This window comes from Amborella trichopoda, chromosome 11, assembly GCF_054954075.1.
Source record: "Amborella trichopoda isolate Santa Cruz 75 chromosome 11, AtrichopodaSantaCruz75HAP2 v2.0, whole genome shotgun sequence".
Classification (NCBI taxonomy): domain Eukaryota; kingdom Viridiplantae; phylum Streptophyta; class Magnoliopsida; order Amborellales; family Amborellaceae; genus Amborella; species Amborella trichopoda.
This window is the reverse complement of record NC_142346.1, coordinates 36,600,336-36,616,858: the sequence shown is the minus strand read 5'-3', so window position 1 is coordinate 36,616,858 and position 16,523 is coordinate 36,600,336. Positions and strand designations below refer to the sequence as shown.

Below are 16,523 nucleotides of genomic sequence, written 5' to 3'. Positions count from 1 at the left end.
TTCATAGTCAATAGAAGGATATGCAGAATAAACCATAGAAACATATGAACTGATAATTTAGAAGGAAAAATCATTTTCCTATTTCAAGGAAAAGGGCCAGAGTAACAGTGTTGTAATTGAGCTCCTTGTTTTGTCATTCTTTTATGAACTGATAATTTAAAAGGAAAAATTATTGTCCTATTTCAAGGAAAAGGTGCTAGAGTAATAGTGTTGTAATTGAGCTCCTTGTTTTGTCATTCTTTTATGAACTGATAATTTACAAGGAAAAATCATTGTCCTATTTCAAGGAAAAGGTGCCAAAGTAATAGTGTTGTAATTGAGCCCCTTGTTTTGTCATTCTTTTATAATTTCCCTTACTATTCTTTCATTTACAGTATTTCTCCAATCAAAATTTTTCCAATAAAAAAGGGTCCTTTTCTCCAATCACAGTGAACAAATAGATTTTTGTTTAAATTCTTTCTAAGTTTTAAACCTGCATGCACAACCTTATGTTGACATAGGATAATTCGAATAACAACATGATAAAATCTACTTAATGCAAGGACCGATATCAGTAAGAACTGTTGCAACTAACAGGTTTGATAAGAATCACATATGAGAAAACCACAGGCGTTGGTTCATCACCATCCATTGAAGATTTGGATAGCAATAGAGCGAGTGTAGGGCCCTTCAGAAGAGTCATGTCCCCATGATAGATGCCAGTCTCTTCATTGACTCCAATCACTTACTACGGACAATGATGACAAAAAGCACTTTTATATTTCCTTTGTCCATTGGATAATACTAATGATGAGCAGAGCACAACAAGTAGCCATGAGTGTCTTCTTTGGGAGAGAAAGATTCCTCCTAATTCTCGCTCATATTTAAAGGATAAGAACCCTCGGAGGGCTTCCAAGAAGAACAAGAAGAGAAAGAAATAATTTGAATAGTTTTTTTTTTTTTTTAGTTGTTTTGGGGCTACTTCAAATATTCTTTTATTCATCATTACTTGACAAGTTAGGGAATTTTTAGATATCTTAATTAAACTTAGGGAGTTTAATTTCAAGTTATACTTAAGTTAAGACCTTTTGGTCAAAAGTTAATTGTATGGACAAATATTGTTCAAAAGAATAAGTTTTTGATATAAAAGAGAGGCGTAGATGGGCTGGAGAAGAATCACGTATTCCTCTTTGTAGGAAAAAAAGAAGCCAAAGGCTTGAGCCCTAGGTGGGAGGAAATCTTAGGGTTTCTCCGAAATTAAGTGATTTGCCTGTTTTCTTGTGTATTTTTATTGTTTCTTCAAGTTCTCTACATCAATTTGGAATCGAAGCCACACGATCTGTATGGATAGTACTGTAGCATCGCTTTGCCCTAGATCAACAACAAGCCTAGGTTTTTCTTCAACAACAAAGCAGGGAAGTCCCAATTGTGTCTAGGATTGTTTACCCAAGTTTTGTCAAATCAGGCTACATCTTATTGATTTTCAGCAGTTTTTTTTTATGATCTGCCTAAGGTTTGTGATTTCGGCGAACCATGGTGGCAACAAGATGCCGTGGGAGGAGGGGGCGGTCGTAGACCTGTTCCGTGATCCCAAAGATGACAGAATTGAGGAACTTGAAAAACAAGTTTTGCAGCTGATTTAGTAGTTTGCACACCTCAATAATGGGCAAGACAGTGATCTTTATGCCCAAGAGGATCTTGAATAAAACTATTGTCACTGTTGCACTCCACATGTGGAGTCGAGTGATGAGGATAGTGACCAGAGACCTAGACGTGACATGCATCACTCTAGGGATGTCAATTTGAAGGTGCATATACCAGATTTTGACGGTAAGCCTCATCCCGAGGAGCTTATAGATTGGTTAAATATGTTAAAAAGGGTTTTTTATTATAAGGAGGTACCTAAAAATAAAAAGGTAAAAATTATTGCTATAAAATTGAAACAGGCCACGTCGGCATGGTGGGAACAACCGATAGCTAGAAGAAAGACAGAATGGGGAAGCCCAACATTAATACATGAGAGAATATGAAAAAGAAATTAAAAGAAAAATACCTATCTGAAAATTATTTGTAGTCCCTCTAGCATAAAATGAATAATATTCGTCAGGGAGAAAAGAGTGTAAAAGAGTATACCGATGAATTTTATAAGTTGATGGCTCGTAGTGATGTAGTTGAAAGAGAGGAACAATACCTATCTCACTATGCTGATGGGCTGAGATCATCTATACAAGATTTGGTGGTTTTGCAGAGACATTAGATCTTAGATAAGGCTTATAACCTCGCAGTTGAGGTTGAAGCTCAACTGAGGCATTCATCATCAAGGTGGGCTACATGCCAAGGTAGCTCAAGTGGCCGTGGAAGTGAATTTAAGGGAAAAGGTGGATATTTATTAATTGGACAGTCCTCACGACCTGCTGATTCGTCCAAACAGCATGAAATTGCGAGTATTGGGGCCGTTTCTAGTAGGCTAAACCACCCAAACAACAGCATCACAAAATGTTTTAAGTGTTCAAGGGTTGGTCATGTTTCTTCTCAATGCCTGAATAGAAATTTTATGTCCCTTGCTTAGGAGTCTTTCGAGGAGGACAACGAGCTATCTTTGATGGATATCCTGTTTATGATGAAAAGCCTAAGGGAGAAGAGCCTCAAGTGACCTTTATTGACCATGGGGAGGCTTTGGTGATCCGGCACAACATGGTGATACCCAAAGTAGTAGATGAGGCAGATTGGCTATGCACTAATATTTTTCACGCTCGATGCATTGCCTATGGGAAGGTTTACAATCTTATTATTGATGGGCGCAACTATGAAAACATTGTTTCTCAAGCTGAAGTTGAAGATCAAGAGCCATCCAAAACCATACAAGATAGCTTGGTTCAAAAACGAAAATAATATAACAATTTCTAAGCACAATCTAGTTCCTTTTCCTATTGGAAAGCATTATAAAGATCAGGTGTGGGGCGATGTTGTGCTTATGGATGCTAATCATTTAGTACTGGGTCGACCATGGCAGTATGATATGCATACCATTCATGATGGATTTGAAAACACTTATTCCATTGTCAAAGATGGGGTAAAAGTGGTTTTAGGTCCATATAAGAAGGAAAGTGCATCTAAATCAGATGAAGGGTGTGCTAGCCTTCTTTCTTTGGCAGAGTTTATGGAGGAATTGGAGTCCGGGATATTATTTGCAGGTCCTAGTGGAGGAGCAGCCTGTTAGTTTACTTCCACCATAGGTAGAGCCCTTAATGATGGACTATAGTGATGTCATTATTGCTGAGCTACCTAAGGGGTTACCATCCATAAGGGAAATCCAACATCACATAGACCTCGCTCCTTGATCTAGCCTACCAAACAAGCCCCCATACAGAATGAGCAGAAAGGAGCATGATGAGTTGTTGTGATAGGTCGCAGAGCTTCTACAAATGGGGTTCATCCTAGGAAGCATGAGTCCTTGCACTGTCCTGCCCTTATTGACGCCTAAAAAGGATGAGACTTGGCGCATGTGTATGAATAGTAGGGCTATTAACAATATCACGATTAAGCAACGCTTCCTAATTCCACGCCTTGATGATATGTTACATATGCTGGCTTGTGCTAACGTGTTTTTTAAGATAGATTTGAGGAGTGGGTACCATCAGATCCGTATTCGACCCGGAGATGAGTGGAAGACTGCATTCAAAACCCGAGAAGGCCTTTATGAGTTGTTGGTAATGCCATTTGGCCTCTCTAATGCGCCCAATTGATGAATCAAGTGTTCAAGCCTCTTTGGCAAATTCTTGGTGGTATACTTTGATGATATTCTAGTATACAGCATTTGTGAGCAGCGCATATGGAGTACTTACAGTTGGTGTTTGACATGTCAAAGGAACAATAGCTTGAAGTGAATCTTAAAAATTGTGAATTCATGACAGATAGCCTGATTTTTCTTGGTTAATTTGTTTTAGCCGAGGGAATTAAGGTTGACCAAAGGAAGGTAGCAGTTATCAGGGATTGGCCTACTCCTACTATCGTGCATGATGTTCATAGTTTTCATGGGTTGGCTACTTTCTACCAGAGGTTTATCAAGAGCTTCAATTCAATCATAGCACCTATCACAGATTGTTTGAAGTAGGGGGAATTTGTATGGACTGATGAAGGAGAGAAATGTTTTCAGTTGGTGAAGCAGAAGATGACTGAGGCTCCCGTGTTAGCTCTTTCAGACTTTGATAAAGTCTTCGAGTTGGATTGTGCTACTTTGCATGTGGAATTCGTACAATGTTGAGGCAAGAAGGTTGCCCTATTGCCTTCTTCAATGAGAAGTTGGATGACACTTGTTAAAGGTATTCTACTTATGATGTGGAGTTTTATGCTATTATTCAAGCCTTAAGGCATTGACGGCATTACCTAATTCAAAGGGAATTTATTTTGTTCTCAGATCATGAAGCATTCAAGTATATTAATGGGCAACATAAACTAAATCAACGACATGCTCGATGAGTAACTTATTTGCAGGAGTTTACTTTTGTTATTCGGCATAAGGCAGGCAATCTGAACGGAGTGGCAGATGCTTTGAATAGAAGGTCGACTCTATTAACTACCATGATGAGTACTATTACTGGGTTCGAGTTAATGAAGGATCTTTATACAAATTATGACGACTTCAAGGAGATGTGGGACTAATGTTGCAGTAGACTCCGTGGGGATTTTCTTATTCAAGATAAATTTCTCTTTAAAGGAAATAGCCTTTGTATTCCCACAGGTTCCCTTGGAGAAACTCTGTTAGTAGACTTCATGGTGGAGGTCTTAGTAGACATTTTAGTTCAGACAAAACCATAGTATTGAAGGAATCTAAGTATTAATGGCCAAATTGAAGAGAGATGTTGTGTGGTTCGTTGAGAGGTGTAATACGTGTCAGCTAGCTAAGGGGCAACGAAAGAATACCATGCTTTATTCTCCACTTCCTATTCCTAATGCACCATGAGAGCATGCTAACATGGATTTTGTGTTGGGACTTCCGCTTTAGAATACCAAGCTTTATTCTCCACTTCCTATTCCTAATGCACCATGAGAGGATGCTAACATAGATTTTGTGCTGGGACTTCTGCGGACTCAAAGAGGTATGGATTTTATATTTGTAGTGGTCAATAGATTCTCAAAGACGGCTCATTTTATACCTTGAAAGAAGACTCTGGATGCCACACATGTTGCTAACTTGTACTTCAAAGAGGTCGTGAGGTTCCATGGCATTCCAAATACAATAACTTCAGATTGGGCTACGAAGTTTCTCAGCCATTTTTGGGAACTTTGTGGAAGGAATTGGGCAATCGATTACAGGTTAATAGTGCTTATCATCCGCAGATAGATGGCCAAATTGAAGTGGTAAACCGTACCCTTGGCAATCTTTTGAGAAGTATTATGAGGGAAAAGAAAAACAATGGGACCTAACATTGTCTCAAGCCAAGTTTTCCTATAACAATGTTTGCAATAAGTCTACTGGTAAAAGTCCGTTTGAGGTGGTATATGGGAAAATCCCTACTTATTTGCTTGACTTGGTTCCTATCCAGGCCAATGGGGAGGTCACACGACTGTTGAGGACTTCGTTGAGCAGATAAAAGGAGTGCATGAACAAGTGTGTAACTTCTTTAGAAGCCAATACAGCCAAATACAAGGAAGCAACAGATAAGCATCGTCGTTTCAAAGAGTTTAATATGGGTGATTGGGTAATAGTATATCTCAGGAAGGAACGGCATCCAGCAAGAAAGTACAACAAGGTAATAGTGTATCTCAGGAAGGAACGGCATCCAGTAGGAAAGTACGACAAGCTAAATGATCGCAAAGTAGGACCATTCAAGATTTTGAAGAAGATGGGCAACAATGCATACAAGGTCTCTTTGCCTTCACATATGGAGACTTCGGATGTCTTCAACATTGTTGATCGGTAAGAGTATCATGGTCCGAAGGTCTATGAAGATGAAGATGCTCGAGGGTGAGTTCACCTTAACCCGAGGAGAATGATGATCAGCAGAGCACAATGAGTAGCCACGAGTATCTTCTTTGGAAGCGACATATTCCTCCTAATTCTCGCTCATATTTGGAGGATGAAAACCTTAGGACTACTTCCAAGAAGAGCAAGAAATAGTTTGAATAACTTGTTTAGTTGTTTTGGGGCTATTTCAAATTTTATTTATTTATTTCATTTCTAAACCAGTTAGGGACTTTTTAGATATTTTAATAAAAATTTGGGAGTTTTGGTCAAAAGTTAATTGTAAGGACAAATATTGTCCAAAAAAATAAATTTTTAATACAGAAAAGGGCCATGGATAGGTTGGAGAAGAACCACGTCTTCCTCTTTTTTGTAAAAAAAAAAAAAAAAAAAAGAGCCTAAGGCTCGAGCCCTACGTGGAGGAAACCTTAGGGTTTCTCCAAAATTGCATATGCCTAGCTGCTCTCTTGCTGACTTTTACTGTTTCTTCAAGTTCTATGAGTAAACACACATTCCTATCATGGCATTCCACAAGAAGCCTTTCTACTAAATGTCTAATCGGCATTTCAAAAGCTACTATATGGGTATCTAAGCATCATAAAAGACATTATAATTAAGCATTCAGCAAAGAAAATATCATAATCAACTTTCTTTGGCATAATCCGTTTATGAGAACAACTAACCAAATTTAGTTGACATAAGTACCTTCTGGACGCGTCCGGATATAGCAACTAGACGACTCTTTATCTGTCTAACACGCTCAAGATTTAGAGTGCTGATTGTTGATGTCAACTCATCCAAAGCAGGATATGCTTCTTGCTCCAATGTAGAAGCCTGATACACATAAAAGTGAAAGAAAATTCACAAAAGGAAATATGGAGTGGAATAAATGAAGAAATAAAAAAATAATAAAAAAAAAAAGAATCTTCGAATAAAGATTTATCAAAATAACAGCACTTCTATTTCAATTAACATTAACTAGGATACAAATCACAAAACAATATGATTAATTGTTCAAATTTAGAGCTTTCATGCTTCATAATTCTTCATTTATTCTTTTATTATTGAGGCTGATATAAAATTTAAGAGAATATTTATGTGATGTTCTTAACATGTCCAAATCATGACTTGTACCATAGATGCAACAAACAGCATGCTGCAAAGAAAAGACGAGGAATAAAGATTAGAGAGATGCAGCTAGATGTCCTAAATGAAAGGAGCTAATACATGATATCTAACTATAGACATATGAAGAACAATATCCAACTATGAACAGGCAATAGGGGACACAATGTGATGCAAGCTTTATCTAATCATTAGTTAAAAATATAATGATATTCAAAACTGTTGAACAGCTATGTTGCAAAAACACGCATATGTGTGTTATCGTCTAATATGAATAAGCGTGTCAAAAGAACCAACCTCAAAAATAGATTTTTAGACACAACACTTGTACATCATCTAAATAAAGGGAGAGGAAGGATTTAGGTGTTATTGAAGTATTTTATATTGAGATTTCAACAAGAAAGATTAACAAGAAGTGTTTAAGATTTTAAGGTGACAAACATGGGTGTTGTACCTTTGGTGTATCCACAAAAAACTGTAAAAGTCCATTTTATTTATTTGACCAGTTGTAATTCTAACCACCCCGTTCTACAATCAAGATGATGTGCAAACACTAATATACTACTTTGGATATTATTATCTCTTTTATTCAATAATAATATCAGGAAGTAAAAAAAGTGCACAATACGAAAAAATTAAGTATCTAAGTTATCCAAATATACCCTCAAGCTTCCACGAGACTAAGGATGGTAGACTTAGGTGGTCTGGTCATGGTCCTGGCCATGTGCAGCATTGACCAAGAACAACACCAGTTAGAGTGATTTGGTTTAATTAGAAGGGCAAGGGGAAGGCCCCCAAGGACATGGATGGAAGTAATGAGAAAAGATATGGAGACTCATGGTCTGACTAAGGGTATAGCACTTGGTAGAGCAGAAAGGCAGAACATGATTCTTGTAGCAAACCCCAAATAGCTGGGATAAGTTTCAGATGACGATCAAGACGATGTTGAACAAGTCAGACTCCAAGATACAGAGCAGTGTGGAGCCTATTAATTAAAGGGTGTGGTTTGTATAAGGCTGAGGCCCTAAACAATCAAAGTAAAGTACACATTTAAATAATGTCGAAAGAAGTTGTTTCAACATAGAAAATCTTTATGATGGCCTAAAAAAAAATTTCATCTCTAGTTATAAAATTTAAAGCTTCAAAAATAGTGTGGATCAAACAGATCTATGAACACTTGCAACTCTTGAAAATTGACGGTCTGGATAATACATTACAAGATGCACTATTTTTAAGCCTTGAAGCCCTATGTTTTATGTCCTTGGATCTCAAGATTGAGATGATTGGATTTTAGGGTTTTTCGGCATCGAAACAACTTCATATAGTGAATTTTTGAAGTGCACCTTAATTTGATTGTTTAGGGCCTCGACCTTATATAAAATTTTTCCTTCATTAAATATTGATCCCGCACAAGAATTTTGAGTATAGGAATGCCATCCTCATTTTTAATGGAAAGAATGACTAGTTCTAGAATCCAGCAGACTGAGATACTACCATAGCTTAATAGTAGAAAGCAAATTTGGGAATTCTCTAGGAATAAATATCAATCATTGACTAGATTATGAAGCTAATTGTGCTTTATCACTAACAACAGTTTTAATGAATTTCTTAAATATAGACATATTGCATTTCTGCCATATCCCACAACCAGTTTTCACCAATTAAATTTTATGTCCATTCTAGGTCACAATGCCCATATTCATACTAAACATGCAAAGGTATGATAGTTCAGATGGCATTCTACGTGGATGGCACAATATATCCATCCACATTACTTTCTTCACTTTGAGATGAAATACAACAATATAAGCCTTTAGCTAGACAGTTTTAAAAATCTTTGTTAAGAAAACTATTAAAACCCATTTGTGACTCTCCTCAAAGGATTAATTCATTTGGGGATCGACTCTTCTCAATTGATTGGTTAATGTTATCTATATATGAAAGGATTAATTCATTGGGTATCTTTTAAAAGATCCCCAACTGGAGAAATAAAAAAGAATGGGTGTTGTTTTGGTTGCTGTTGGCTCAATTTACTCAGCGCCATTTCATTCATACATTCTTGATTTAGGAAATGTGTGAAATGAAGAGCGAAAATTTTGCATTGTCTTTAGTTATCAAGATTCCTTACATGAGCGTTGATCCCGCTCCGGGAACACTATCAAGTGCTCTTCGGGGGGGATCACATTCTAGCCCCAATCTCATGTTGGGGGAAGCTCAATCCCAACCTAATCGATGTCAAATCAACAAGTTAATAATATTTGGAAGGAAATAACAATAAATTATGTCGACCAGTGTCTTAAAACCCGGAATGCTAAACCGACCATCCCTGAAACCAATCCGGATGGGCAATTTGACCAATTCTCTTGGGTGAGTATTGGTCCATAAAAATAAAAAAATTGAAAAAAATAAACAAGAAAAAATAATAAAAAAATGGAATATGTGGGAACCAAACTATCAAGATGGTCCAGATCGCTAGGTTCCTTGACAGACCGATGCCTAGTTCCAACCAGGAACCACGGGTTCCTAATCCAACTTGGGCAATTTCGAACCGGATCACCAATTTTTAAAAAACCCTAATGTCAACAAAAAAAGAAACAAATAATGTGTATTCATAAATAAAAGCAATAAATGTATATTAACAAAATAGGATATCAATTATTATTCAAATCCGTGTTCCATAAATTTTTCAAAGGGAATGAGATTCTTAAATTTGCATCAACCAAAAAGAATGTTAAATTCATGCTCCCAAATTGCATTTAATGTATGGAATCGTGTGTCCAACTTTTGTCACAAATTTGTTATAGGATTTTGACCCGCTATTTCTCTAAAAAATATGGATTGCAGAGGGAATGTTCAATCTCCCATCTGTCCCTAGCTTTTTTTCACTGTATACTTCTATGTTCATGCCACCCACACCATGCTTTAATTTTTTCTTTCTTGATTGAAATAAAGGGGATTTGAAGAAAAGAGCAGGACTTATGCATCACTTCACTGAAATATTATCCTATATTATCATTTAGTATATTATTATGTACGATAATATTATTATGTACGAGAAGAATCAAATAAATACATATGAGCAATGTTCAATAAGTCAGAGGTGGCTGCCTAGGCGATGGGGGGGGCTGGGCCGCTAAGGCGGCTGCCCAGACCCAAAAACTGCCAGTGATTTTTTTCTGTAGTTATTAATAATTAATGTTTCATTTTTGGGTTGCCAATAAATAAATTACTATCACATGCAAAAGGCATTTTCGATAAATTAGTAAGTACGAATTAATACTATATTTTTGGTTTCCCAATAAATTAATGATTAATATTACATGCAAAAAATATTTTCATAGTTATTATTTTTGGATACCCAATAAATTAATTACTATCACATGCAAAAGGTATTTTCGATAAATTAGTAATTATGAATTAATACTATGCTTTTGGTTTCTCAACAAATTAATAATTAATGTTCATGCAAAAAGCATTTTCGTAGTTAATATTTTTGAGCTCCCAATAAATTAATTAATGTCATATGCAAAAGGCATTTTCGATAAATTAGTAATTACATATTAATACTATTTTTTCGATTTCCCAATAAATTAATAATTAATATTACATTCAAAAAGCATTTTCTTAGTTATTATTTTTGGGTTTCCAATAAATTAATTACTATCACATGCAAAAGGAATTTTCGATAAATTAGTAATTAGGAATTAATTTGGTTTTTCAATAAATTAATAACTAATGTTACATGCAAAAAGCATATTCATAATTATTATTTTTGGCTTCCCAATAAATTAATTACTATCACATGCAAAAAGCATTTTCGATAAATTAATAATTATGTACTAATACCATTTTTTTATTTCTCAATAAATTAATAATTAATATTACATACAAAAAACATTTTCATAGTTATTATTTTAGGTTCCCAATAAATTAATTACTATCACATGCAAAAGGCATTTTCGATAAATTAGTAATTACAAATTAATACTATTTTTTGTATTTCCCAATAAATTAACAATTAATATTACATGCAAAAAGTATTTTCGTAGTTATTATTCTTGGGTTCCCAAATAAATTAATAATTAATGTTATGTGCAAAAAGCATATTCGTAATTATTATTTTTGGTTCCCAATAAATTAATTCCCATCACATGCAAAAAGCATTTTCAAGAAATCAGTAATTACGAATTAATATTAGTTTTTTAAGGGGGTAAAATGAATTTTTTTGCCCCCACCCGAAATTTTTTTTCCGCTATACCCTTGCAAACCACCTAGGCATGCGCCTTTTACAGCCTTTTCGACAGCCTAATCGGCCGTCCGACCGCCTAGGCGGGGGCGCCTAGTTCTGAAGCCTAACAGTAACCACCTTAAGAATGCCTAGGCGTTTTTTCCAAAAAGCCGCCTAGGCGGTCGAGCGGCCAACTTTTTGAACATTGCATATGAGTCATTAATCTATGATCTTATTTTAGTAAATTTATTTTTAAGTATAATAAATATATTCTCAAAATATTAATTTTGCATCTAAATGTCATTTTAAAGAATAACTATTAATTATTTATTTTAAAGTTCTCCTTTTTTATATATTTATTGTACGGGCTTCCAAACTAGAAACTCCTAACAAGGCATACAATTGCAGTTTTATCTAGCTTATATATCATCAACTGCCATGCAATTTTACATACTAGAGGCATGAGGCACTTTTAAGGCAACACCCAATATGTTTTATGGGGAATGTGTGACCACATTTTAGCATATAGATGAAGGCCATCCTAACTGCCATTAGGGTAACAAGGGGTGGTGCTCGGTTCCATCATTATCCGATAGAGATTACATCAATGCTATCAGGTGGGTAAGAAAGGAGATAAAAGCACCTCAGAAAGGGGCATATTCTTGTCGATTTTGAGGAGATTTGTTAGGACAGTCAATATTCTTTGTGCATGTTCCTCATAACAAATATGAGGCAACTGGCATTTTGGCAAATGAGGGCTGTGGTGTGATCCAATTTTAGTTTGCTCAGCTGTAGAGGATTCCCAGTTCAGATACTTCCTCAGCATCTCTTTGTGACTTGCTTGCGCTATTATATACCTTCTATTTAATTTGTTGATCAATGATGCCACCGCGAAGATCTTTGGTTCTTAGAAGCATGACCTGAGGCATGATATAAACCCCGCTTCCATGTTCTATTAATCACATTATCTATATGCCTCAAGTGGCAAGGAACAAGATATATAAATGCTACCACACAGTTCATAGTCCATACAACAACAGTAGAGAATCTGACCCACCAAAAATTTATTTAGTAGAGGCATCTTAGAAAAACGAAGAAAAGAACAGCAGCATAGTGTTGAGCAATCTTCTCAACTTTTCCAATGATAGTTCTGTTATGGATGACCAAGAACAACTTCATTCAACAAAATTACTCCAGTTTCTTTGAAACTAAGCATATGTACAAGTTGGACAATTTTAGAATGATGAGGCATTGCCCAGTGCTTCTCAAAGTTTGCTATATATGATCTTATCAAACATGAGTTTTCATATTTATAGTCTCTTTTAGACCAATCTGGAAGAAATTTTTTTACAAAGCACATTGTCAATCCACACCTCATACCAAGACTAGACCATAAAATAAACTAAGCAGATGTACAAGTTGGACAATTTTAGAATCATGTGTCATTGCCCAGTGCTTCTCAAAGTTTGCTAAATATGATCTTAGCAACCATAAGTTTTCATATTTACAGTCTCTTATAGACCAATCTGGAAGAAAATTTATTACAAAGCGCATTGTCAATCCACACCGCATACCAAGGCTAGACCATAAAATATACCACAAAAGAACTTAAATTATATAAAGTGCATACCTCAGATTCAAGGCATCGACAAGCAGATTCGAGACAAACCTCAAGTGCAACAAACTCAAAGGGTAACACCTTAGAAGCACCACTAAATGATTTTTCTGATACATCCAGCATTAATGAAGACACCCTTCCGCCTAATGGGCTTGTCACTGCAGAATCGGGGGACTGTGACATAGACTTGTCCATGTTCTTTGTATCAGTAGAACCATTGTCCCTACCCTTTAACATAGAGAAAGCATTAATTCAAATATCAAACATATTAAAGATTTGTTTAGAAAAAACGAAGAAAGCTATCAAGTCCAAATTGAATTCATATGATTGATAGACAAACTGAAAAGGAATGAACATCTATAATTAAAATGAAATAGAATTCAGAAAGACAAGTTAACATGTTCAAAAAAAAAAAACATCAGATAGATTATGAGAACACCCTAAATACCAGCAGATAATCATAACCGGTCGTTGAGGGTCCACAGCCCCAGCACTGTACAATTGTTCGATGAATGTGGTAGCTAGCCCATCACCACAATAACCAACCAACTTGGTAATTACCAGTGAAGGAAAATTTAGCCACACAGCCGCCTAGGGGGGCTGCTTAGGTAGCCTTCTGAATGGAATAGGCCCCAGGCAGGACCTATTGGGCCCTCAGGGCATGCCTAGACATCCAAATATGCCTAGGTGCGCACCTGCATGGAGCACCTTGGCTTAAAATGCCCCAAAAAACACAAAAAACAATGAGAGAAAAAAACTTCCTCAACAGTTTGTGTCCTCTCTCTCTCTCCACACACACAGACAGATGCTTCTCTCTCCATCACATTTATTGCACTCTCTCTCCATCACATTATGGCACTCCCTCTACATTGAATTTATGGCACTCTCTCATCACATTTATTGGACTCCTCTTCACTATACTCTTCCTCTACAACTTGTGTCCTCTCTCTAACTCTCTCCCACACACAACTCCTCTAACACATTTATTGTGCACTCTCTCCACATCTCTCTCTCTGATGTAGAATTTTGGCTATATCCGAAGTTAGAGATCAAGCAATAAGATAAAGCAGTGCAGAATTGTAGCCTCCTAAAGCCTGGACCCATTCATAGCTAGAGAATCAGCCATATGGTTAGCTTCCCCATACACATAATGAATGAGCAAATGAGCATCACACCCCCAAAAGCAATTAGAATAATAGTGCGAGAATGTCAAGGAGGGACGAAGGTTCCTAACATAGAGGCCACCAATAGCACATAGTCATTCTCGATCTCTATATAGTTGTAATAGAGTTCCTTCACAAACTGAACTCGCATTTCCAAGGCATTCAACTCAGCTATGTTATTGGAATAGATCCCAATCGGTGCCAAGAAACCAGCCGTGATATCTAATATGATTCCTAATAACAACCCCATTGCCTATGGTACCTGGGTTGCCAAAGGATGCACCATCAATCTTCATCTTTAACCAGGTAAATGGATGAGCTGGCCAACTGATGCAGGAAAATAGAGAAAGAGGCAAAAACAGTTCAATAAACCATGAAGACAGGCCAGATGTGAGTGGATTTGGCTTTCCTTGCACATAAAAAGAGACCACTATGTTGAAAATAAAAGAAATAAGCTTTATTGTATTTGATGGATGAAACTGTCATTTAACTTTTGTTTATTCCTGGTTTGTCTTAATCCATAGTTGTTATTAGGTTTATTACTTAATGTTATAAGAGGGTAGAGGCCATGATTAGCTTGTCAAAGTTGGATAATATACAATAGGACCATAATTCTGGAATGTGGAGTTCAGTTACCCCTTTTAAGAGCAAGTCTAGCACTTGTCACCGCAGTGCAAAGGGGGCTCTCTCTATGCACATGTACACGTGTCCCTCTTTAGGGCTGGTTCCCATGTGGTTGTCACGTATACATTCTGTGTGGAAGTTTGTTGAGGCTTTGGCCCTTGCTCTCACAGGCCTACAACCTCACACAAAAGACCACATAATTCTCCTGGCCTACAAACATGATCCCTACACATCTCTCCAACCTCAACAAGGGATGACCCACTGCAAAACCTTCTCGGTAGTGCTACATGCCCAGAGCCAAAGGTTTTGGACATGACTAAGGCCATAAACCCCCAACCCTTAGTCAGTCAACACACACACTAAAATGCATATTCCACTAAATATATCATTTTTACAAGCTCTCTAAGCATTTAAAGGCCACAAAACCCAGCATTTCTCTCTGGAACCGACAAAATTGTTTTCTTTTCTACTTTACTTTCAACTTGGTATTAGAGCCTAACGAACAGTAAGGATGGTATTCTCTCAAAAAAAAAAACAGTAAGGATGGTATTGTAGCATGATATTGTAGCACATTACTATAACACGAAGTTGTAGCATCAAAAAGGTGAGCAAGAATTGTGTTTAGGACTGACATCATTCTTTGAGTTAGATGATGCAATCATGCCCTAACAGTGTTTCAAAAAGCATGGGGTGGCACCTAGGCGAACACCCAAAACCTGGGAGGCCCAGTAGAAAGAAAAGTTGTACTTCCTAAACTAGGCTCTAATGGAGGGAACATGTAAAATAGGCCCAATAGAAAGAAAACTTCGACTCCCAGAAACATGTTTTTTGAAGTTTTTCTCTATTTAAAATAGGCCCTGGGTGAGGCGCCCAGGCCCCTGGGAGGGCGCAGGCCCTGTTCGCCCACTTAGGAGGGTTCCGTAGCGCCTAGGCGATGCCAAGGGGCAGGCCACCTATCTGGGCCGCCTAGGCCTAGGGGCGCCCAAGCCCTCGGGACCGCCTAAGCTCTGGGCAGTCCGCCTTTTAAAACATTGTGCCCTAACTTTTTTTCCAGCAGTATTTGTGCCAATGGAGGTGAGTTTTTTTTATGATTCTAGATGCCGATGAAGTATATATTTGAAAAAATAGTTGGATGGATTAGGGTTTGTATGCCCCAACCAAAGAAGTATTGTTAGTGTTGTTTTTTTCGTATTTTTCTAAAAAAAAAAAGGAGTGTGATCGGATCTAAGGTTGTAATCAGATCTGTAAAACCTTTTATTTGAAGAGATCAAAGGGTATAACTTGATCTCCATTGTTGATTAAGATCTGCGGGTGTAACCGGATCTTAACTACAATAGAAAATGTCTCTGTATGCATCAAATATGGATGCATCTGGAACACATTACCATAATCAGGTTTGATGGAACCAAACTATTTAGAATTGACCAAGTCAGTACTATTTTTTTTGGTGGAAAGAAAAACTGGGATACATTGATGACCGTGTGGAAAAACCTTACTTAAAGGATGTTAAATATGCAGATTGAGAGGATGAAGATATGGCTATTATGAATTGAATACTATTTTCTATGCAGCATTAGCCCATACAATGTTCTTCTTGTGCAAAGGAACAGCGAGAGAGACTGGAACAATGGGAAGATTTTTTTATCTTTTGAGGGGAGTTAATGGAGAGTATAAAACCATTAGGGCAAATGTTCTCAGTGGCGAGACTGTGCCATCACTTCGTACTGTTTTCTCCTTTCTTCAGCATGAAGAAACTCGATGCAAGATAATAGCAGTGTCTATGGGTGAAACTTAAAGATCCGTCCTATTCACAAGTGTTAG

At 36.9% G+C, this 16,523-nt stretch overlaps 1 protein-coding gene across 3 annotated transcripts in view; it reads right to left on the bottom strand.

Annotated features, from left to right (window-relative positions):
- LOC18436763 (magnesium transporter MRS2-F) overlaps nt 1-16,523 on the bottom strand; it is a 29,529-nt gene that overhangs the window by 8,667 nt on the left and 4,339 nt on the right. The window contains exons 2-3 of one of the 3 annotated variants that reach the window (XM_020668758.2): nt 12,928-13,143; nt 6,650-6,778 (exon numbers count right to left, since the gene is read on the bottom strand). In XM_020668758.2, coding sequence (XP_020524417.1) covers nt 6,650-6,778; nt 12,928-13,143 — 345 coding nt within the window. Of the gene's footprint in view, nt 1-6,649; nt 6,779-11,940; nt 13,144-16,523 lie in introns of all 3 variants that reach the window. The other 2 variants (XM_020668759.2, XM_088851433.1) reach the window with 2 other exon arrangements.